General features: G+C 40.7%; 1 protein-coding gene across 3 annotated transcripts in view; it reads left to right on the top strand.

Moving 5' to 3' along the window:
* The window catches only part of WDR7 (WD repeat domain 7), a 106,863-nt gene that overhangs the window by 60,896 nt on the left and 21,198 nt on the right, over window positions 1-24,769 (top strand). For all 3 annotated transcript variants that reach the window (XM_015887228.2, XM_015887227.2, XM_032441438.1), the window contains 5 exons: window positions 6,043-6,229; window positions 15,517-15,634; window positions 16,387-16,536; window positions 17,016-17,098; window positions 22,023-22,122. In XM_015887228.2, the coding sequence (XP_015742714.1) occupies window positions 6,043-6,229; window positions 15,517-15,634; window positions 16,387-16,536; window positions 17,016-17,098; window positions 22,023-22,122 (638 nt within the window). The remainder of the gene's footprint in view (window positions 1-6,042; window positions 6,230-15,516; window positions 15,635-16,386; window positions 16,537-17,015; window positions 17,099-22,022; window positions 22,123-24,769) is intronic.

The raw sequence follows: 24,769 nt of genomic DNA, 5'->3' as shown, positions 1-24,769 counted from the left end.
TTGGTGATATGTGTCTGGTTCTATGCTTGTCAGTCTGCATGCTTGGAAATTCAGTGCAATACCAAGATGTGCTCTTGATACTTTTTTCTGAGTTGTGATTAGATTGGTCTTAAACAGAATTTGGCCCTGAAGGGAAAAAATAGTAAAAGAAGGAAAAATAGTAGTTTATAAAAATCTTATGTTATGTTAGCCTTAGAGATAATACTTAGAAAAAATAGTCAATCTGTATGGCAGAAAACAGTCAATTGTGTGGCAGATATTATGCCCTAGTTTAAATCTGTTGGAATTTCTTGTTTTCTTTTTGATTCCAGCAACAAAATCCAGTCTTAAAACTTCAGTTCACATCAAGTATGCTATCTGAGATCCCTTCCTCCCTCACAGGGTGGGTGGTGAACAGCCCTCTCTGTTAGAACCTGCTGACAGTTCCCACCTGGCAACAACAGTGGACTTGAAGATTCGGTTCCCTTATCTACATGCAATGCTACCGATGTAAAATCTATATATTTTTTTTGTATGTCTAATGGGAAAACCAAAATTGCATACGCTTTTTGCTCTTTGGTGTCTGTATTAAGAAATAGTGCCCAAACATTGTTGATCAATACTTTGCATGCTTAAAAAGAACACTTCAAAATAACTTCTTTATGAAGTTCTGCTTAATAAGCTGTGACAGGTCAATAAATCTGCTTGTGCTTGTGTTAGTAATGAGTGAGATGAAGGGGAGCACAGAAACTAATTTTATTCATCATACAAATTAATATTATTCCTTCGTTAAGCTTGTAGTGTCTGAGTTAATCATTATTCTCTTAAAAGAACAGGAGGGGGTTCAGAGTTTCCTCATCTTACAGCCATTTGTGTAAGTTAAAGCTATGTGTGTAAGAGTGATCCCAAAGCCAGGAAAGTGCCTGGGAGGTTTGAGGTGTTTTGACTCTTGTTTTACATAGGAGAAACACGGAAGAAAGCTGCACAAAAATAAGTGATATTGTGTTGGTTTGGAAACAGCCATCAGGATTTTCAGTTCCCTTCATGGATATGGGTGAGCAGATTCCACTACATCCACTCCGTGATGTGAGTGCATGGCTATGGCCGCGCACTCGGAGGTGTTTTTATGCATGGAGATCAGTGTCACTTCCCAGCTTCAAAACAAATCCTGGCTGTTTCTGTAGGCAGTGGAGTTGTATTGTTTTGCAAGTGGTTGTACTTAGCCCTTACCAACCAAACAAGTCCTGTTTAAATCTAAATATATTATATTTTATAAGCGTCTACATTTGTCTTAGCTCTATGGAAGATTGTAGCACAGGACCACGTAGCCAACTCGTGTATGACTTGAGCACAGTGTAGGGTGATGATGTTCACAGATGAGCATTCCAAGTGATCACATCTGCTTAAGGGAATCAGCTACAGTTGCGTGTGATAGGAAAATGTCTGAGACTGGCACAAGGTTTGGGCAGGCTACACAGTGCTGGAAAGAAGAGCTGCTCCAACAAACTGATGGTGGGCCTTGTGGAAATAGCATCATTGAGAAAGCATGCAGTTTATATGAAAATGAATAGTATGGCTTAGTGGTATTATGCAACTAACAGGAATGAAAATAACAAGTGTGCTGCACGGATATCACTTGGGTTATATTGGCTTTCTCCTTCTTGCTGGATTATAAACAAATTTTGGATTAAAATGATGGTAGTTTACTCTTTCTATGGCACTGTCATATCTGTTAATAGTTAGAGGAAGAAAGCATTTAAGCTAGCAGAGTTGGGCTTTCTCCATAAATTGAAACAAGTCTGATCTAAAACTCATTTACTGTCTTGGAACAGAATTGATCTTGCTTTCACATTTGATTCCCCCACTGCAGTTTTTGAGAGGAAGAAAAATGGCATTGTTAGGTCACTTTAACTAGGCCATGGGTAGGCAGCAAGGACTGGGAACCCACTATTGCCAACAGCTTTCTTCTTTTTCCTTTGTCTCTCTTCCCAAGGATTTTATGTAAAATTGTGCGGAATTTTGGTACAAAATAGGGACAGTGTTGATTTTGCCCACTTGGCAGTACTCCTTGCTGTCTGCTAATTTAATGTTGAAAAGCAGCATCTATTAGGCTGCTCTGTACAAATGCTATGAATTTACTACATCTAGAGTCAACTGTTCTGACCTTTTAAACCTCTTAGGTTTTCAAAATTTACTTTCTGAAACATTCTCTTTACGATTAAACGTTTCTGAAGTTTGTTATTTTTCAGAGTGAATGAGGACACTTCCTTTCCGATCAGATAAATAAGGCAAAAAATGTATATTTTGTTGCAGGGAAAAAGAGAAGAAATCTTTACTGTTCAAAAAAGCACCCAGTTAGATATGTGCTGCAGAAGCAACACTCAGGAAGGAAACGTTTAATTTTCAAAGTTCTGAGAGTTTGTTGTACATTGCCAGGCAAATTTTGCTTTCAAGCATTGGCACAGGCTGCCCAGGGAAGGGGGGTGGATCACCACCCCAGGAGGTGCTCAAGGCACACAGGGATTTGGCACTTGGTGTTGTGGTTAGTAGGAATGGTGGGATGGGTAGGTTTTGGGCCCAGTGGTCTCAGATATCTTTTCTAGCCTTAATGATTCTGTGACTCCTCTGTGGTTGTTTCTCAACATTGCGGTAGTCCCTGAGTAGAAGTGATGAAGGAACTACACAATGTCAATGCAGATCATTTTTTATTCTAAGTAAGTAAAATGCAGCCATGCAAAGTAACTGCTTTTGTTTTTGGAAGGGATTGAAACTGTGCTGTAGGAGCTTCACCTGTTGCACAGATGGAACGTGAGCAACTTGAGAGAGCACCAGGAAAAATGAATCCTCTCCTAGCATAAATTCAGTTGAAGAAATGAAATGTGCCACAGTTAGATAGAAGGCAAAAAAAAACCACTGGAAGTATGTTATGCAAAAAGCAGGGGATTTGAAACAGTGCTAAAAAAAGAACTGTTTCAGTTTTTTAAAGTGTTCATTGAAGCTCTGATCCCTCACATCTGTTCTTTTTGTATGCAAAATCAGAAGATTGAATGCAAGCTGAATCACATCCTCGGAGTCCATCATTTTTATTTAGTCCAAACTGGATCCTGTGGCAGATTATAAGAATGGGAAGCAGAGTTATCAGTGTCTTGTTCATGTTATTGATTTTCCTGAGCAAATTATTTAATTTTTTTAAATCTATCTGCAAAATGAGGATAACAATGCTGACGGGTGTAATATGTTTAAAGCTCTTGAGATTCAGCAAGGAAAGACGTCCGAGAAATTCAAAGGGTTACATGCATTCAGAATAACTGAAATCTTTAGTATTCAGGTCACATTCCCATCAGCAGAAATGGCGTAGGCATCAAAGACTCCAACCTTTACTTTTGTGTTCTGGGAACACTGGGAGAAGTGGGCAGCTCAGTTCTGACACCACTGTGCTTTGTGGAGGGAGGTTTTGCTGCTATGGAGGTAACTTCAGTGAGGGCTTGCAAGGATGAGTTTCTGATCCCTGGCCTTGATTTGCTTTGCTTGCAGCCTCTTATTGCCATGTACATGTGGCGTGTGTGTCACAATGCAAAGTAAAACATGGGGACAAATTCTGATGCAGGTTTTAATATAGGAATGACGTCCCTCTACCTCCCTTTCTCCTCCCTGATTGCTTGCGCTCAGTCTGTGTGGTTAGTCACACCTAATCTTTAACAGGAGACACTTTCATTGCTTCATCCTTAATAACATTTAACAGCAGAAGATGCATGCAAATCCCCACAGCTTTCCTATGGCAGAATTTTATTGTTTTCTATACAGATTTACGGAAGAAAAGCCGAACCTGCCACTTGCAGCCATTTCAGCTTGTTCTTCAGTGTACCTGCCCTTCCCAGCAGCCATGGCCTTGGGGTGGGTGTCATGGTGCAGCCCCCTGCGCATAGAGCAGGGTTGGTGGGAGAGGGGCTCTGAGAGCAACCCCACTAACAGGACTTCTCCGGGACTAATTACCTCTTTACTGCGCTGACTCTAATGTGACATGTTTATTGCCTTAACTAACAACTCATTAGCTTAGTTGATGTTTTTGTCAATATTAATTCGTTCATTTAAGCCAAGTCAAAGCTTAAACAAAGATGTCCAGGCTGAGAAACGGGCAGCAGGATGACTTTTGTTCAGTTCATCTTTTCTTCAGCTCAGTGTACACAGGGCAGGTGTCAGCAAGAGCAATGCTAGGAGGATCCATATGAGAGATGCTGGAGTGCTTCTCTGCAAAAAAAAATGTCTGTGATGCTTCTTAATTAAGTTCTATTATTTGAGACAAAATTCATGCACATTGGAGCACGATTCAACCCCTGACCAACCCCATCATGCCTGCTAAACAATGTTCCCAAATCCCACATCCCCATGGTTCATGAATACCTCCAGAATCAGGGCCTTCACCACCTCTGTGTGCAGCTGAGCCAATGTATCACTGCTCTTTTGGAGAATATTTTTTTCCTAATATACAGCTGCACTTTTAAAGAAGAAACTTCCAGCTTGTGTGTTACATGCATCAAAGCTTGGTGTGAGTTCAGTGTGCACAGCAAGACTATCAGTGGCTTTTTTGGATGCTGAAATGTCATGAGCTTTGTTTAATGAAGCACACAACTTGTAGGAGACAGTTCTGAAAACCAGAGAAAACTGTGTTTAAATCAATAGGTTATCATTACCGCAGAGGCAAAGTAAATGAATGTTATTAAGAGGTAACAAATAATTATGTAGTGATAATGATAAATTACCTTTATCTGGGAGCACCGTTTTAGTGTTCTCTCACACATATATATACGCAACTACTTCTGTTCTGCTTCCACCCCTCAAGCTGTGAAGCTGGCAGCTTTGCCAGCAGTGGTGACCAGAGTCAGAATAACACAAAGACTTTGCATTCATTTCATTCCACTGCCTAAATAAAGTAGTACTAATCCCCACATGTTTAACACCAAGGAGCTTTCAGCAGGAAGTGTATTTTGAGAAGGAAAGTCCTCACTGTAAAACTGGAATACTTGACAAATGGGCACCAGGGTTTGTGCAGGGCATGGGAGGAGGCTTGTGGAGCCCTGGTTGTCTGCACTGTGCAGAGCTGCTCTGCAGGCCTGGCAAGCAGCAGGTGCTCAGCTGGAGGTTGTGGTGGGTTTTATGACTTTGTTTTCTCACTGTTTCTCACTCAGTTAAACACGTGGCACAAACTTCTTTTAGCTCCATCAGGATTCAACAGTGTGTATCTAAACACGGCTTAATTTACCTGCACATTCTCCATTTGTTTTCCTGAGACACCGTTCCAAAATTATTTATCTTCTGTTCTGAAAGGTTTTTGTTACCCCATTAATGTTATCACAGATTCTGTTGTGTGATTTTTTGTAGTTGTTGTTGTTGTTTGCAACTCTATATTGAAGAGAGGTTTTTTTTTTTAATAATTCCTTCCAACGTGATTTGTCCTGAATTTTTGTTTTTTGCACCATTCTCAGGTTTATAGATTGACTGTTTTTTTGCATAAAGATTATTTCTAACATAGTAATAATGTTGTGATAAAGACTCAACAACAGCTGCATTGGTATGGGGCTATTTAAAGCAGGTCGCTGTACTGTGCTGTCTTGTGTGCTCTGACATAGTGTCCATACTGACATAGAGAGCTTGTTCAGGATCTGGCAGGCAGAGGCTGCCTGGGTTCAGTGTTGCTGGTGGGATGTGAAACTTTAACACATCCTGTGCTTATGAGTAACTGGAAATTATCGTTTGTTACTATGGCTCTCAAAACCTGATTCCTTGCAGAGACAGCTGGAAGTAGGGGCAGGAGGCACTTCCCACAAATCGTGTGTAATCTGGGGACTACTCCTAAGACACAACTTTTTTCAAATTTAGGTAAAAAATATCTCAGGTGTCTTTTGTCTTTCCATCAGATTTTCCATTGATTATAGGAGTTACTGGGAATAATCCGAAATTATTATTTTTCATTAATTTAAACTGCCCTTGGAATAAAAGAGAGAACAATGTTCGTAATATGTAACACCATTCATTGCCTTGGTTCTCTCCCATTCTCCTTGACAGGCAAGGCATTGACGTTTCTGCTGCTGCAGCCACCCAGCCCCAAGCTGCCTGCGCACAGCACCATCCGCAGAACTGCCATCGACCTCATCGGCCGTGGCTTCACTGTCTGGGAGCCCTACATGGATGTCTCTGCTGTGCTGATGGGTCTGCTGGAGCTCTGCGCTGATGCTGAGAAGCAGCTGGCCAAGTAGGTGTCTGCCTTATGAGCCTGTGAAACCCTGTGTCTTCTGCGATCTGTACGTGGAATCATAGAACTGTTAAGACTGGGAAAGGCCTCTAAGATCATCTACTCCTGATCTTGGGTTCTGAGTAATCAGTCATCTCAGATATATATAAAGTCATGGAATTATTTGATTTGGAGGGGACCCTTAAAGGCCACCTGGTATCCCCTGCAGTAAACAAGGATACCTGTAGCTCAGTGAAGTGCTCAGACCCCCCTCCAGCTTGACCTTGAGTATCCTGAAGGAGAAGGCACCCATCACCTTTATGGGCAACCTGTGTTGGTGCTTCACTACCCTTAGCATAAAATACTTGTCTCTTATGTCCAGTGTAAATCTCCCATTTCAGTTTGAAACCATTTGCCTTTGTCCTGTCACAACAGACGCTGCTGAAGAATCTGTCCTTTTCATTATGTTGGCCCTGCTTTAGATACTGAAGTAGCTGTAGTGCTTGGCAAGGAGATGGAAGAAGTAAAGGAATCCTCCATTCTGTAGAAGATGTTTTTTTAGTCAGTAACATTGCTATTGGTAGCATCAAGAAAACTTGTACGTTTCAGGTTTGCTAAGAAATCATAAACTCAGAGGGCCACAGCCTATCTTTCAAGTTTTTGGACATCTTATTAAAGCATCCTGAATAAACATACAGATGGTTTAGGTTGGATTTAGCTGTCTTTACATGTTCTGATCTCCTGGAAGGAACATTGTAGGATGGTAGAATAGCTCTGTCACGTGTAGTGTAGAAATAAAATCTTTTAGTTAAGTATTTGTGGCTGGGTGTTGATTTCAGTTCAGATCTTGGGCTTGCCTCATATATACAGAGTAGATTCTCCTTCTGGAAGTGCTGTCAATCACACCATCAAATAGTTACAGCTAAACACAAAGTGAATTCTTTAAAAGCACTTGAATAATAAAGGCAGCATCTTGCAGATTTTGTGTTAAGATCATGGGATTTTTGAATTTTATCGTTTGGGGTTTATTAGTGTGCGGCTTTGCAGCAGACGAGTAGCGTTGTTATTGAGTATCCCCAAATGTATGAGCTGAGACCCAAAGGCAGTAAATTCCTCCTGGGGAGCTGATTCTCACAGTCCTTACTCTGCAGATCCAATTAATGACAACAGGACTATTTGTACAGTGGAGAGTTTTGCAGCATAGGCTTCATTTTTATTATTGTTTGTTGTGAAACTGGACATCTGGTCTGAAATTTATTCTAAATTGCAAACTGAATGTATTTTAATTTATTTGTTTTTTACCAAAGACAAGCAAACAACTTCAGCACACAAAAGGAAAGGCTCTAATTTGTATGAATAAATAAAATAAGCCCATTTAAGAGGCAACCACAGTAGGCTGTTGATGTTGAATGGAACAGTGATGCTATGCTTTATGTAGTGGGCTTTCAACGCTATTTTAAGCTTCCTGCCTTTCACGTAGAACCTTGAAAAACATAAGTAAATGTATGTTAGGGCTGTTGACAGAATTTTCATTCATCAGTACAGTTATTGCATAGGACCAAATTAAACCCCAGCTACCACAAAAGAAAGATCACTCCTGCTTTTGGCAGAGAGTTGCTGTGAGCAGATGCAAACTTAATATTTGGTATGAATTAGGATTGTAATATCGTAGTTTTGCAGGCATCTATTTGGAAAACAACGTAATGAAAATGTTAAAAAGCAAATAATAATTTTATAATTTATATATATATATATATATATTTCCCTAATATAAACTTGGAACGTGTTTGTTTGTTAAGTAAGTTTGTACTCTTTGAATGCAGTAATGCAATGACTCAAATGCTGGCCAGTCTGAGATCGGAATTTGGGATGTGTGCAGATATGTTTCCCTGCAGAATACGAATCTCCATGTGTGTGAATCATGGTCATGCTTTTGGTTTCAGAACAGCTTTCTGAATTTGCACCAATTGAAATATTAGTGCTTTCTATGCCTGGCACACAAAGCATTGTGAATATTCACTAGGTTGGTTTTTTTTCCCCTAAAACATATTTCATGTTTAATTTTTTCTGTGTAGTTTTTTCTCCATGGTATTTTAATTTGTGACGTTCTTTACGTGCTAACTATTAAATTACTTCACAAACTATACATTAATATATTATATATATGAATATATTAATATTCATTCTAGAAGACGACTTCATGACTCATCTGTGAAAGGTTTTTGCTCATGGAAAAATAAGCTCTTGATTCTGAAGTGGTGGAGCTCAACATAACTGCTTGTTCAGGCATTAATATGACTGCATTTCTTAAAATGTGGAGGCTCATTTTACAGTACGTGGTATTTTGCTTTGTGGCTTTTTTCGTGCCTTCCAGGCTTTTGAATGTTTTCTGAGGCGTGTGGGGAAAGAGAACTGTATGTTAAAAAGAATATGTCTGTATGGAACTGCAGTAGGCATTTCTGTAGGGAATGCTGATATACATTAGAACTGTGTGGTTAGCATAAGGAGGGTCTCTGGTTAGCTTGCAGGTATTTTTGTTTACAACACCACTGCACTAATATTAATTTAGATATTAAAAATAATATTCGTAATTGTTTTCCCATTTTATTCTGAGCCTGTTTGGTGCACTGGTAATTCTTGTGTTTATTTTGTACGCTGTGCTGGATGGAACTTTATATTCAGAAACACTTCTAATGATAAGCATTATTGACTGGTATTTAAACTATGTTTCTATAGTTTTAAATAATTCTCTGTTTTTGTCAAGAAGTTCTTTTGTTTGCAGCAGTAACTTTGAACACCACGAGCACTTGTAGTAGAAGTGCACATCATTAACCTTAGCATTCAGTTTCAGAGCTCAGTTCTTAAAACTGTTTACTAATAAACACTTTAAGAGGTGGATGCAGAAAGGAGCCAGGTTTATCTTAATGCTGTGTATGGATCCACCTGTGGAAGCACTAAGACTTGTAGCTTTTACATTGCATTAAGGGGGATTACCAAGTTTATATAGCAGTTTTAATTTCCTAGCACTGTGAAGGATGAGTTATTGTGGTGTGTTGAGGGCAGTTAGTGGGTAAATCTGTACAAACTGGGTGAATATTGTTATTTGCCTGAACCTCGATTATTTCTTATAGCTTGACAGCAGAAGCTGAGACATTTTACCTTCCCAAAGAATCTTGTGTGTTCTATTGTATTTAAATGTGGGTTTGCACAAGCCAGGTGAATACAGTTCTTCAGAAAGTAATTTTCATCTTGCTATTACATCCTTAGCTGTCATAAAGATTAGTATGGCTCTCTATACACAGAGCACTGAATAAATGAATGTATCAGCATGTAGCCTTGAGGAGCCCAATGCAATTTTCATGATGATAAATTGCATAATAAGCGAGAAAGTGTTTGCTTATTAATCCATAACAAGATTTAGATTGAAAATGGCCTGTTACATTCATGACAGATACAGTACTGACTGCAGACAGACTAAGATGGAAAGAAATGGAGCAACAATGTGTGCAGGGGGTTAAGTGTGCATCTTACCCTCCCGGTGCCCTGCTGAGCTGCCCCTTTTTGTGCCTGATTTACCGTGTACACAATAACAGTGCACAGCTGCCTGGCTTCTATCCCTGATGTTAAGAACGTTTTATGAAAGAGCTTTTATGTCAAGCTTGTGCTTTAAAAAAAAAAATCACTTCACATTTATTGACAAAAAAAAAGAGAGAGAGAGAAAAAAAAAAAGTGGTGTTTTCTTCTTCCCCTTCTGAATTAAATATCTGAGCTGAAATCCAGAACTTGGGTGTCTGTAACTCCTCTGTTCCCCCAGTTCATCCCAGTCCCCAAAGGCTGCAGCAGACGAGCCAGCCATGCCGAGTGAAGCTGCTCAGGCATGAGGATTAGGAGTATTTTTCTAGCATTTATTAGGCTTTGATTTCTTGACACAGGTGAATGCAGGGATCATTGCTGTCTGTAATTTTGCTCTTTGAATCACAAGCTACGGTTTGATGCAGATCATGACACCATATACCAAAATGAACAACTTATGTTTCTGTCTATCCACATATTAATACTTGTGTGTGTAGTAAATAATTAGACTGAATTTCTTCAGTTTTGATCGAGTGGGAACCTGTTTGTTTTATGTCTGTATAGATTCTGCCTGTGAGTTATGCAGTGGGGACATCCCTAGTTTTCAAGTGCAGTGGCACAGCTTTGGAGTATTGCCTAAACAGTTGCTGCAACTGAGGTTTTTAATGGACAAATGGGAGCTGGAACTTAATGTGAGGATGAGGAGGCAGCAGATGAATTCCAAGCTTCCTGGCTCCACGACAGGGAGGATGTTTGGTTCCTTCCCTTTGTTCAGCCATTGCTTAAATCTAAAACCTATGTTTTATATTTAAAATATCTTACAGGTACATTTCAAACTATTCCACTCAAATCCTTTAGAATCTAAATTTTTTGGTACATTTTAAAAGTGCCAGTTTCTATCTACATGCAAGTTGTGATTTGTTATCTTTTTTCAGACAAGCAGTTAAGAATAGAATTATTCAATCATGTGAACAATTTGGGTAACAGCACCTCAAAACATACTTGCTAAGGAGGATCAGCTTTTCCCTATGAAAGCAGATAGAAAGGACAAATAAAAAACTCAGTTACATGGAGTATTGGGACCCTGTTTTCTTACTTCTGTGATTAACTTGTAATTTAAATCAGTGCGCTGTGCTCACCATTGCACAGACAGTGCCACCAGTAACACTGATGAAGGTTACAACCCACAGGTTAAGATCCTGAACCTATGGAGCTGTTGTCACACTCTCATCAGTGGTACTTAATTACTGTGATGACCTGAGGAGGGGGTCTGGCAGAAATGTGCTCCTCTGAAGAGCCTGCCTGAAGCGCAGCCCTGATTGCATGGGTGAATAATGGGACGATTTGCCTAAAAGGGATGTGTGCTCCCTCAAATGACTTGATTAGCAAAATCAAAGTGGAAAGAGTGTTATTTCTTAATTGAAAAGGCATAAAGGAGGAGATAATGTTTTTGGTGTATGGTTTCGTGACGGGATGTCAGACACTCCATACCACCAATGTACAGGGCCATGGCTGCCCGAGGCCTAGGCAGTGCTGCCCACAGGGCACCTGGTCTGTATGACCAACACAGGGACTCACTACAAAAGAACATAGTCCTGTCTGTTAGATACCATTCTTTTCCAGTTTTGAGAGAGTGAGGCTGCTTAGCTGTGTGGCCATATTTCCCTCAGAGTGCAGGAGTCTGGCCAGTGAAAATCATCTGGATGGCACGAGTCAAAAGCACAAATAAGTGCAGGATTTCAAGCCAGCTTTCCTGCTGTTTGGTGCAGTTTGAATGTTGTCTCTGGTTTTAGAAAGGTGTACTAGAGGACAGGCTGTGACCATTTTGTCTGCTACACTCTCAAAAGCAGTTCCTTAAATGTCTGCTAGCAGTGCAGTGGGAAGGCAGGGGCAGGAGGAGGACAAGAGGCGTAACACATGTTGCCTCCTTGTGTGGGATGCACTGAAGTCCTGAGGCCCATCAATAACAGAGCAGAAGTTTGGGTACAAAACTGGCGTTTCCCTCTGTGCGTTAGTTCTGCATCTGCCCTTGTTTTGTTGGAGGTTTGGGCAGTGTGCCTGCCGTCTGAAGGAGGATGTGTAGGCCAGCTGGCCGGGCCAGGGGGTTAATCCCTGCCTGCATACTGCCACTGCTGAGCGATGCTAATGAATTAACAAAAAGCCTGTTGCTTTTCAGGAAAATGAACACTTTACCAGGCACCCTCTAAGGAGAAGTGCTGCTGGCAGATATATGAGGCCTTCTGATAGGAAAAGTACTGAGACATTGAGGTTTCCATTGCTTTTGAAAGACAGCGAGGCTGGTCTGAATGCCTCACTTTGGTGCCATCATCCCATTTCATCGCTTCTGTCTGTAAAGTCCCTACCTGATTTTTTAAGTTACGTTCAAATATGCTTTTCCAGACAAAAAGAGACATCTTTATAATACTGTTGCAGAGATGTTGTTGGTTTTTCAAAACATTGATTTGAATGCATCTGATAATGGTGGGGAATGGGAAAGAAAACAACAAACTTTATTTGCTATTCTTATGAGTTCAGATCTGTAGGGTGGTAGTACCTAACCTTGCTGCTGCTCCAGAAAAGTAGTTCATTTGGTACTAACCACTTCAACCACACTGAAGTTTTTTAAGCTTCCAGTAAAAAAAATAATAATATTCTTAAAATTCTTTTCAGGAACACCCTTTAAAGAACAAACACACACAAAAACAGGAGAGTGTACAGCATTCTGCTTTTTCATAAACAAATGAGCAAAAGCCAACAAAACTATACAGGAACAATCTGAGGCATGTATAAATAACATAATAGTTTGGTTACAGAATGCCACCTCAGTCCTGTCCAAAAACAGGCGTGACTTTATGAAGTCCTATAACTCTTAAACAAAAATGTGGCTTTCCTTCAGTATCACTTCCAAGTAACATGAACATGAAGTCCGGGATAAGAAATGTCAGAATACGTGGTTTGTCAGTTGTTGCCCCCAAAAATCAGGAGATACCAAATGTTTGTATTTCAGGGTAAAAAGACAGACTAACCCAAATGTTTCTGGACTTCAGAAAAAGGAGCTGATGTTTTTTTCTTGCCATTATTGAGTTCATTATGTTTGAACTGCTTGTGCTGGTGGAATATCTGATGGCAAAAGCCCATTATTTATAAGGGTGTGTGTAGTGTCAGGAGTACAGGAAACATATATTGCAATTTGTGCATGGAATTGTTTCAATTCCTCCTCTCTCTCATTTATTTTCAGGGCAGGTTGAGTCTGACTCTGCTTTCAGAGCAGCACGAACCTTGCTAACTCTGATAAACCAGTTTTTGCCTATTCGGAACCACACAGAGAAGGATGAAAGTGCAGTGTTTACGCTTCTTTCCATGATGATACTTTTATTTCACACTGCTTTCCTGCCGGAGAGGTTCCTTGCTGCTTTTTGGCTTTGAGGAGCTTGCAAGGTGTAAAGGAGAGCTCAGCCAGCCAGCCCTGGGCTGGAATGGGTGGGCAAAAATGGGTGCGGGCCCTTGGCCTCACAGCTGTGCTGAGCAGCATCACCACCAGTCTGATCAGCAGCATCTGAGGCAGCACGCTGGCTGTGGATTTGGAGCAGAGCGTTCCCATTCATCCATTTTAATAGCATTAAATGTGTAAAATGAATGCGATCATAGAACTGGAAACGGCAGCCCTTACTTCAATGAGTAATCCCTCAGAAAGCAGCGTGACTACTTGGGTGCGTAAGGGCTGCAGGATGAGATGTCTGGTTGCGATGGCAGTGCAGCTCTGCTGACAGCTTTGTGCTGCTTTGCAGGCATTGTGCTATGTGTTATAATGAGTTACAGCATACCTAATTGGGCTGTCCTCTGTGTTTAGAAATGCATGATATTTTTTTTTCTCAAACTTCAGATTCTAGGTATGATGATTTCACTGCACTGGACTCATTTTATTGAATGTATTTCTATCTCGTGTACGTCATTTAGGGCATTTAAACATCTGAAATCCCAGGGATAGTAGAGATTTTATCTTCTTCCATGTAATAAAACATTTTATTGTTAACATGCGCTTAAATGACATACTTACGTTGAAGCAAATCTTCGTTTTTATTTGCATTCGCATACATTTGTAATACAAACAGCTGAGATGTATAAATTTCATTAAAATTTGATGACAGTTTGTTAGCGTTGTTCTCCTGCATGTTCTCAAAACTTATCCCCTGTGCAGAGGGAAAATCCCAGCTTCATCTCTGGTCTTCAGACTGAGATCACTGCTGGTGGCAGTGGCAGTGTGCAGGAAAGCACCTCATTTTCACAGGAAAACAATTAACCTGTCCATGCTGTTTACAGGTTGATGTTTTGTTGTTGCTAGGCAGCAAAGGGGCTGGGGAGGGGGGTCGTAAGGGAGGAGGCTGCTTTTGGGTAGCATGGCTATAGCAGCAGGATTGGTTTAGAACTGGCAAAGAGCTGTTTGTGGTCTCACTTCTTTTTCTGCGTGTCGGAGAAAGTTGTCTCTGCTGTATGGGCTGCAGAGGCTGTGTGTGCGAGGCTAATCCCACCCAACGCTGTGTCCCCGGTGCCCAGTTCATTCTCAGAGGATGATCTTCCTTGGATTCCACACAGTGGTTTTCCTTCCATTTCTCCCTCCCACACTGCTGCTGTTTTCTGTTGGGAAAATGTTCTCTTCTGGTCACAGAAGCCAGGAGGGAAACATTTCTTTGCCATAATGCCTTTCCCTCGTGGTATTAATTGAGTGCCTTCAGGTGTTGCTAAGTTTTGTAGTCTGATTTTTGGGCAGATTGGATATAACTGCATGCATTAGCCTGCTTTTCTGAAGGTGCAGAGCTATTAGCCTGGAGAGGTACCTGCATTTTGGGCTGTGGATTGTGGGTGTTTGTGCAGGAAGGATTTGTAGAATTTCAGGATAATGTACAGTTTGCCCAGTAAGAATGTGGTCTGCTGTGACACAGATAATGGTGGTTACAGTAGTGGTAGTTCAAGCAGTAGCCTTTTAAGAAAGGAAGCTTTCAGGCAAAAATTAGATATGTATCTTCTTTGTCAGTTAACTTATTCTCTCAGTTATGACATGAGAGATATTGCTTTTGCTTAGTGTAGTTATTGGTTACTTTATTTTTTTCTTAAATTTATGCTGTCCTAGCAAACAAAAATGTTGTGTGTGGAGAACTCGGATGCTACTTAATCCCTGAGAAATTTTTAAGGAGTATTTGAATAATATAAGGCACGGGTCTGTCATCTCTGCATGCTTCTCTAAGTCCTGCTCTAAAGAAAATCAAACCGAATGGATTCTGCGAGTTCAATTCGAGAAGCCTCTTGCTTTAATCTGCTGTAACTAGTGCGTAGCTGAATTAAGTAGAATTACTATGAAGAGGATGTTTTTCAGCCCTAGTTTAAGATTTTGTCAAAGTGCAGAACGTAATTTCTTTACAAGACATTCCTCATTTGCCTCGTCCTGGGCGCTGTGATATGTATTCAACACATACAGGTAATTTGTTAACAAGGCCTTTTTAACACTTGGGACAGATGCACATACTGTTTTCAATCTTCATGGTTAATTATTCGATTTTGTATTTGATGATAGAACACCCTGACTCCTAATCACTGCTCATTGTTGGGAGTCCATTATATTCTAACTGTTTGAGTGCTCCCGTTGACCTTGAACTGACATTATAAGCTGTTTCTAATCTCTTCACTCTATATTTCTAATGCTCCTTTTCTTTCTCCCTGCTTTGTCTGGCGCCGTTTAGCATCACAATGGGGCTGCCCCTGAGCCCGGCGGCTGACTCTGCACGCTCGGCACGACACGCGCTCTCGCTCATCGCTACAGCCCGGCCGCCCGCCTTCATTACCACCATCGCCAAGGAGGTGAGCAGGGTGATGAGCTCCTGTGAGACAGAGCAGTAAGCAATCCCACGTCCTGCCCTTCATCCCCAGAACGGGAGAAAGCAAAGGATCGCGTTTGTGTTGTTGCAAATCAGTCTTGCCAAATGACACGCAAGTTATGGTTGGGTTTGCAGTTAGTTGGGTGAGTTACATCTTTATCATATCCTGGTCTACAGGTTGTCCAGACTTGAGATATAAATGTGTAAAAAATCCTACTTTCCCTCGGCAATGCAAACGCCATCCAATTAAGTTTGAATTGAAGGAGGATGGGGACTTAGCCGTGCAGGCTGGGGGCAAGGAGGGGGCAGTGCTCAGAGGTTGTTGTGGATCGGTGCTGTCTCTATGAGAGTCATCTGAGTGAACCCAGATGCCTGGAGCTTTTGCTTAGCTAGATGTTCAGCAGCAGGTCACAAAAAGCCTGTTATAAAGCAGGCACCTGCTTCCTGAGGAAATACAAAGAAAAATGTCACAATTATGTAATCAAAACCACTAAGCGTTTGCTCATTTTGACCTGTAGTTTCATGAGATTAAGTAATACTCAAAATAAAGGTAGACCTTTGTTTAAAAACTGCATCAGGGATGAACACTGGTGACTGCTCATAAGCAAGGGGTGAGATATAATCAAAGTGAAGCGAAGGAGAGCATTCTGCATGGTGCAGACTAACCCCATGTAACGTATTTAGTAAGGATACTTAGCAAGTCTTGGTTTCCATGTGTAACCCTGCTCCTTGTAGGTGCACAGACACACCGCCCTTGCAGCGAACACGCAGTCTCAGCAGAATATTCACACCACAACTCTTGCTCGAGCTAAAGGAGAGATCTTGAGAGTCATTGAAATACTTATTGAGAAGATGCCTACCGACGTCGTGGACCTTCTTGTGGAGGTAAGGCTGTCGTGCCATATAGCTTTGTGGTTTTGAGGCAGTAATGAATAATGTCTTGTCCAGAATGGCATTGTGACATTCAATTCTCTTGTGTTCCATAACCCTCTTGATGTGTGCCAAGGTTGTGTTTTGTATCACCTAGCTTGTTTCTGCATTTAAAATTTGAAACAATTCTATGGCATTATTGTGGAGGGATCAAGCAAGAGAATGTGCTGGTGCTTACAGGTGTGATTGTAGGAGTAGTGTCTGAATATGCTGGGGGTCATTTGGACATGTTTAGCCTTCATTTTCATTGGTGCTAGCTAGTACTGGTGAAGAATGGTACAGGTAATGTAGTACTTTTGCAGTTTTGCTATATGTTTTAAATTTAGGTTTTGAAAATGCAGAGAGGCAATAGAAATGTTTTGGTTTTGCTTTTCAGAACCTTTGTTATGAAATATACAGTTCAGTGTCAGACATTTTTAACTTTTGTTTCCAAGGTTATGGACATCATCATGTACTGCCTCGAAGGATCTTTAGTTAAGAAAAAAGGTCTTCAAGAATGCTTTCCAGCCATCTGCAGGTAAGTTCTTCCTTCATGAATAGTGTAAACAAAATAAGGGGGGTTCTCTGTCAAGGCGCATTTCATACTTGGAGTGGAACAGTTTTTTGCTTCTTAAAACAGCAGATCAGAGGAGTGGCTTTGAGCTTGCCTCTAATCCTTTGCAGATTTTAGTTTTCTGCCAGTTTTATCCATCTGATGGATAGGAACTAGAAAAGAGCATCTAACAGCTCTTTCTTTGTAGTTCAAGTACTGTAGAAGTCCAGAAAGAGGAAAACACTGTGCGGTCTCTTGGAAAAACTATCCTGCCACCCTGTCACGCATCCTAGCTGGAACAGCTGCACAAACAGACCAAATTAATTGGACAGCTTTCTTTCAGAGGGTTTATAAATATCTTGGTTGCTGTTATTGCAGAAACGACAATAGCATTCTTGAGTAACAAGCTGGATTCCAATATGTATGACCTCCTTGAGTGAATTAATTGACATAATCATGTACAGGCTGCAGAAGAATAAAGGACTGAGGTGGTGACAACAGAAAATCAGAGTTTGGTTTGGAGGTTTAGGGGAGCTTAGTGATAGCTTGCGTTGTGCTGACTTCTCCAAAAGCCTTGGAGCTGAATTGGTGTCTGTTAGTGAGCTGAGATGAAGCTGTGAGCAGCCAGCTTAAGCTATGTGATAACCCTCCAGGTGTGACTGTGGGCCTTCAAGCTCCCTTGCTTTCATTTCTAGATCTGTTGTCAGCAGCTCAGTCCTTCAGGAAGGGGTCCTCTCCTATTGGGAGCCTGGCCGAATAGAAAAAAAATGTATTTAATTCATAGGAGGTTTAGGCCTGGCTCTGCTCTGCTCTCTGAAGTGTCCTCCAGTGGAGAATTTTGAAAATGAAAGTTGTGTCCCTTAATGGCAATAGCTGACAGTTGTGATCTTGTCAGTCTGTCTTTGGGCACAGCCCTGCAAATTTGGGTGAGCCTCTCAGGCCTGCTGGAATTTGCTCCTCTCCCACCACATCCTTGAGCTCTGAGTACATTTGGGAAGCAGAGAACAAAAGCTGAGTTCAGGTAACTCCTGCTGGGGGACAGGGGAGCCCTGTGGCAGGAAGCAGGACACAAAGGTTGCTATTGAACTGGTTTTTAAAAAGATTTTTGAAGCTCTCATGCTGAATGCAGGAGATGCAATTGGAATTAAACCTCACAAAATCAGAAGAGCACTGCTGGTTTCTTTAGAGCTGCTCTGTGTGCAGATTCCCAGCCCCACCAATCTGGGGAGGGAGCTGAGCACCATTGTGTGCTTTGGTCCTGGGATGTTTCTGCTTGGCTCTGAGATTCTTTGACAGTAAAATGCGATTTATAACATGTGGACACTTACGGCATCTTAAGACTATGATGGATGTCCCAGTTTTACCATTAAACCAGTACAACCAATAAATTGTAACTTTCGTCTCTCAACCATTACATTTTAATTTAACAAGCTATTAAAATATTGAGTAGTTTCAAGAAAGGAACTATTATTCTGTTGACAGATAAGACACTGATAGAGGTAGTTTTCCTTCTTCTTGATACTTTAAAAGGCTTAACGTAACACATAAATGCAAGGGCAAGTGGGAATTAGTGCAAAAAATCTTCCCTTTCCTGTTGTACTTTTATAGTTATGCGTTATCTTAACAGATTGCTAAATTACAAGTAATATTTCCTATTATACATAGTTATAGCCATTGTAAAAATGATACAGCACCCCACTGACGTGGTCGTTCAGCCCAATGGAAATTTTTGTAAGATTTTAGCAAGCTGTTGAGTGCCTGGAGGGAGTCCAAGTGGAAGCACTTTGACGTAATCCTATTATTAATTCTATTAATATGTGCTGCCCTTTCTGCTGACCTGCATTACATACACACTTGTTGTGACTAAATTGTGTGGGTGCCCAAATACTTTCATTAGATGTGCAAACTCGTCTTTTTCGTAGCCTCTCATAAAGCCTTTCCACGGTGTTTTATAATGACAAATATTTTGCTTGTTTGTCTCTTTGAAGGGGAGTTCATGTGTTCATAGAACAGTAAAGCCCATAGCTGTGAACAGCAGCGTGTGGTGTTGGAGCACCAGATTCTTTCCTTTTTTTTCATCTTTTTTCCTTACTGTTGTACAGTGGTAGCAGTCTACTGCTAGTTGCTGTGAGCATGACTAAGTCCTGATAGGCAGTGATGAGGTGAATCCATCACCATATGGGAGTATTTCACTGCGTGTGACTATGATGTGCATTTTCTTTTAGTGATATTGTTTTTAATGGAGAAGTGTGTTCCCTTTTGGCACCCTCAGTACCAACCCATTTCTTATAAAAAAAGGAAGTATTGAAGTGCAGTGCAATGTGCATGAGATATTCTGAATTTCTTTAGAATTCTGGGGGGGTAATATTGAAGGCAACAAAATTCTGTTCAAATTCAGCATTATCCTGATTCAGCAACTGCACAAAGCTGAGTGGTCCCTGATGGACTGCGTTGGGTCAGGTCATGCATTTAGTGCAGTTTGCTGACTTCAAACCTTCTGTGTAACGGCATCATCTCACATAGGAGTATAGATTAAATTTACAACAACAACTATTTTAGATTGCTTTTTCCTAAGGAGCAGACTTGCAGAGAGAACATCCAGGATTAGGCAAAGTGAGGTTGTACAACAGCATTTTATGCGTTGATTATTTGTGGAAACTTAGGAGAACTGAAGGAATTCAAGGCCATTGGTGAGAGGTACTGCTGCATCTTTGTGAGTACGAAAGGAAATCTTCCCTTCTGCTTGTTGGTTTCTCAATTGATTTTTCATCACTCTTTGTTTGCTAACTAATGCGTAAGTACTTTGGACAAAGATTTGAAGCATTTGAGATCTGACAGTGACTGCTTGGCTTTCCCCTCACCGACCATCTGTCCTATTCCCAAAGATGGTTTTCATTTGGGAAGTGCAGGGAGAAAGGTGCATGTGAGTTGCAGCTCACCCTTTGGTTTGGAGGCTGAGTTGGTACCAGCAATAGCAGCACTGCTTGTTTGGGTCCTGCAGTTAAATTAAGCTGTCTCTTGGCTGACTGAAGTTTCCTTGCTGAGCAGTAATGGAGCAGCACTCAGAGCGAGGTTTCCATTAAGATGCCGATGGTGGATATGGGTGCATCAGCTAGGCTTGCAAAAATGAATCTGTAGCACAGCCGAAATATATGCTGGCATATCATTCTCTATTCAGCTCTGCCATTTAGAGGTTTAAAAAGGGAGGCAAAGGATTAAAATACTTAAATCTGTGGATGCTGCAACAACACTAAGCCAAAAGATAAAGAGAAAAGCTAAAGGGCTGACAACTGAATGTCAGCTGAAGGAGTAATGTTTTTTATAAAATTAAGCCAGAAATGTCTGTTTCCTTGAAGCTTTTTCCTGCAAACAGTCTATTGTTATGTAGACTGATGGATTCTTCTCAAAGAGAAATACCGACTCAGCTCTCTGTCTAAATGGGCATTTAATGCAGTAAGAGGAGAAATGCTGTATGCTTACATATAACAGTATGAGATATTCTCTTTCTAAATCTGTTGGAGAAGACAAGTAGACTGTGCCCATTCAGTGCTCTAATATTAGTAATAGGGATATAAAACTTCTTTTGTAGAAACTTTTTGCTGTATTCCGTTTCACTTGTGATGATAAGCGGTGTGCTTTTTCTGTAAGTTTAAATGTAAATCCTGAGTTTGCTGGCTGTGTAAAAGAGCCTTACAGATAACCTTCCCCCTGGTCAACTGAGGCACCGCTTTGTGTTGGTGATTGCAGCTTGATATAAAATAGGGAAAATTGTGAAAGCTCTCTTATTGCAGCCCCAGGTATTATCAACCGTGTGATGGATAACCTGCCCAATGCCTAATGCTGTGGGTAGGTAGGTACCCACATGCTGTGGACTCTGTGGATGCCTGCATATCCACACTACTGGGCACTGGGCACAACCTGGAGCACCTGGGCTTATTTAGTCTTGCTTTTTTTTTTTTCCAGCTTGAAAACAAATGCTTTTCATTTCATTTCCTTTCTTTTGTTTGTTTGTTAATGCCATGTTTCATGCTGTTTTTCTTCCTGACTGCTAACATGTGCCATAGAAATGAGTGTATCAGCTGTGTAGGAGAGTAGTTGCTATGGCACTTCGGGAATCCTTAAGAACAAGGAGATGGTTCATTGCAAGATTTCCTGTTCAAGCCATAAATGTGGTCAGCAGTATATTTTGATAGAACAATTCTAGTGAGCTCTGGTAGAGTTTGCTATAATAAAATCTAACTTTAAAACAGAAATTTAAAGGAAATGAAGTTGACAATTTTCACAGATCTACTTTTCCATTTAGAAGAGAAGACCAAGTCTGTTCCCAAGTAGTTCAGTCTGAAATGAAGTCTCTGATGCTCTTTCGTTTCAACTAACTGAGTTCTTTGAATGTTGTGGTTGTTTGTGTTCAGATCAATGTCATGCATTCCTGCAGAACTTTAAGGGCTACCACATGCTTCTCAGCTCCTTCCCACCTGAACAGTGTTACAGGGTTGCAGCTAGTTTGGTGATTCGTCCTTTTTTTTTGCTTTTAAATCACTTAGGAGGTTAGGATTGTCTTCTTCAACCATTGACATCCAGGTTATGGCGGTATTGGACTGTGAACAGCACGAGCACGTGGATGTTCAGGGAGCTGGTGATTATTACATGGATTGTTCCCAAACTCAACAGAGTTGTTTAACAACGTTGTAATAAAATCAAAAATGTATAAATCCGCTACATCTCTGCAGTGACCTCTCAAGCATCAGTTGGCTTTGTTTACTAAATACCAAGAATGAAAACAGGCAGCTGATGGGTTTTTAAATAAAATCTCTGTTCCAATGTTAATGTTAATTACATTGCAAATTAATTTTAACGTCATGCAGGCAGGTCAATTCTCACCTGTTACTTGTTATAATGTTCAATTCAGGTTCTACATGGTCAGCTATTACGAGCGAAGTCACAGAATAGCAGTTGGAGCTCGCCATGGTTCAGTGGCCCTCTACGACATCCGGACTGGGAAATGTCAGGTAAATAAATCATTGTGACTTCCTCCCCATAAAGCGTGGAAGTTATTGAAAGGAAAGAGCAGCGAGCTCTACATCTGTTGACATGCTGGGCTGCTGGAACGTTATGGATAATGCTGTGGGGATCAATAGTTTAATGAAGGACTCAAGGTGTCTAGGGCCCTACTGTCTTCATTCACTGGAACTGAATGGGTGCCACAGATGGGCTAATAATGAAAGCCTAAAGTTAGGCGATGGCCTTGCTCTGAAATAACTGAAAAATCTGATTTTAAAAAGTTAGACTTCGTAGCAGTATACTTATCTTCTGTAGAAGTCACAAAGGAAATCTGCTGGTTGTTTTCCCCTAGAACTCCTCTCTATTAAATGGCATAATGCTTCTGTTTGTGAGGTACTTAAACTCTTCTGATATTAAATAAGGTACGTATTTTCTTGTCAGCGATGCAGAAGAGGAGATGCTTGAGGATAACCCTGAAAGGAGTGCTTGATTTGAATTTGCTTGGAATTAAAATGTGTAAATAACAAAGCATTTACCTTTTCTGAAATGTTGAGTGCTCTTTACTATTTGTCATGCTATGTGAGTAGCTGTTACTCCATACTGAATGTCAATAGTAAAGCTGGAATAAAGCACCTGCTTTCTGAGTCTGCTTTATCGGTTGGTTTTGTTTGTTAGATGATTTTTTGTTTGTTTGTCTCAGCTTGAGGATTTCTTTGGTCTAAAAATAACAGTTTTGTGTAAAAATGCTTTTTGTTTCTAAACTTGGACTAAAAGCACAAATCCTTTGTCCTTAGGAAGTGTATATTATAGACAAGGTAGAATGGTTTTCTTCCCGATAGTTCTGCAGTATCAATTCTGGTTCATTTTGTCTTCCTGAATTTTGTCTTTTATTTCAGAAATGTAGCAGCAGACAGCGTGGTATGTTTTGGTATCTTCTGTTCAGACAGCTTTCTTGTGGAAGCTGAGCTGGTCAAATTTATTTTATAAACAGCTATGTAATGGAGGCAGAGAGTATCGGTAGGCTGTTCTATTTTGTTTTACACTGTCATTTGAATCATGATTTATTAATTTAACTGTAAAATTAGTCCACAAGAAACTGCTGTTTATTGATATATGAGATGTACTGAGCATTTTTGCTGCCTTGCAGTCCAGTATCAGCACCTAGCCATCATTATGCTTTGCTGCACAGAGCTCTGTGAATTCCCCTTTTCGGATACACAAGCTGCATTACTTTTTTTCTCCGGCTATTCAGCAGCCAGCATGACAAAGCATCTGGTTGCCGGACGTCTCCTTCTGGCCATTAAGAGGCACTGACCATGTTTCCTTGCTAGGGGCATCATTACACTGAAAATTAAGAGCGTAAAGTCCAGATAAGCCTGTGAAGTCTGTCATCTCAAGCTAATAGCTAATTCTTCACCATTCTGCAGCATTCTGCAGAAAAAAAACAAAAGGGGGGCACAACTATGTACTTCTATTCTCTCTTTCTTCGGAGCACAAGGAGATAGGTGACAAAGCCCATCTTTCCTTTTAGTGGAAGTACGTAACTGGTGTTATCATCCTTGCATTTAAACCTTTGTCTTATTCACACTTTATGTACAGGACTGGTTCCAGGTGGTTTGTCAGTATATGGAGAAATTCTGAGTTTTTTTTGTTGTCACAGTGTGAATTCCAGGTGATTCTGTAAAACAGTGTGCGCAGTCTGATTGCTGCAGCAGTTTTGCAGAAGACCGAAGGTGCTGACAGAAGTGTGCTCATAGCTGCATGCGTGTCCACAGCAAGACCTCCTATGAAACCATCCCTCTGACTTGATTTGCACTGGTTTGGCAGGCATACTAAAACACATTCCTTTCTCTTCACTTTTTTTCTTCAGTCCTTTTAAAATTGTGTGGTCACCACCATCTATCTATTCTGAAGGTGATTGTGCATAGCTGACGTTTGCAACCCTTTTATCCAAAGTGCTGTCTCTTCCATGTTAGCTGACGTCCTGTTGTGTTGGGTTCCTGGAACTAGCCCCAGATTTCTGCCAGTAAATTGCCTGAATAATTCACTGCCTTAATTTGACGTGTTGGTGAATGCGCACAATACTTGTTTTCTTACTTTCTTAGTAAGCTTCTAAGGAGAGCAAAGACAGGTAAGAAAGGAGTCCTTTGCAGATTTTATTATTATACAGAAGATCAGAGAAATCTGCTGAGAGACAGATAGACGACTATTAGGAGGCAACGCCATCTATTGGATACAAATCCCTTATTCCAAATCTAATCTTTTGAGTTATTTCTCGTAGTTAAAGATTTCAGGCTGCTTAGGAGACACAAAATAAATATAGGATTGTGTAGAAAAAGGCGTTTCAGAAAGCTCAGGATTTATTTATTTTTCTTAAAGTTCAAAATATTTTAATTGGTTTGCTCAAGCATCAATTAGAGCACTTAGCTGGGAAGTTTCTTTTAGCAAAAGTTTAAAGTTGATATGAGAGGTTTTGGTTTTTTTTTTGCTACTTCCATCATTTTTGCACCCATCATAAACTGAGATGGGCACAAGGGAGAGCAGTGAGCCATGGGCGTTGCAGAGGCACCTCTTTGGGACAGCAGGCTGCAACGCCTGGGGAACAGAGGACTTCTGGACACCCTCTGCTCTGCTCTGCTTGAAAAGGGATTCCAG

The sequence above is a fragment of the Coturnix japonica genome, chromosome Z (assembly GCF_001577835.2).
Source record: "Coturnix japonica isolate 7356 chromosome Z, Coturnix japonica 2.1, whole genome shotgun sequence".
In the NCBI taxonomy this organism is placed as follows: domain Eukaryota; kingdom Metazoa; phylum Chordata; class Aves; order Galliformes; family Phasianidae; genus Coturnix; species Coturnix japonica.
Note: the sequence above shows the minus strand (reverse complement) of the source record. Positions and strands in the feature narration are given on the sequence as shown.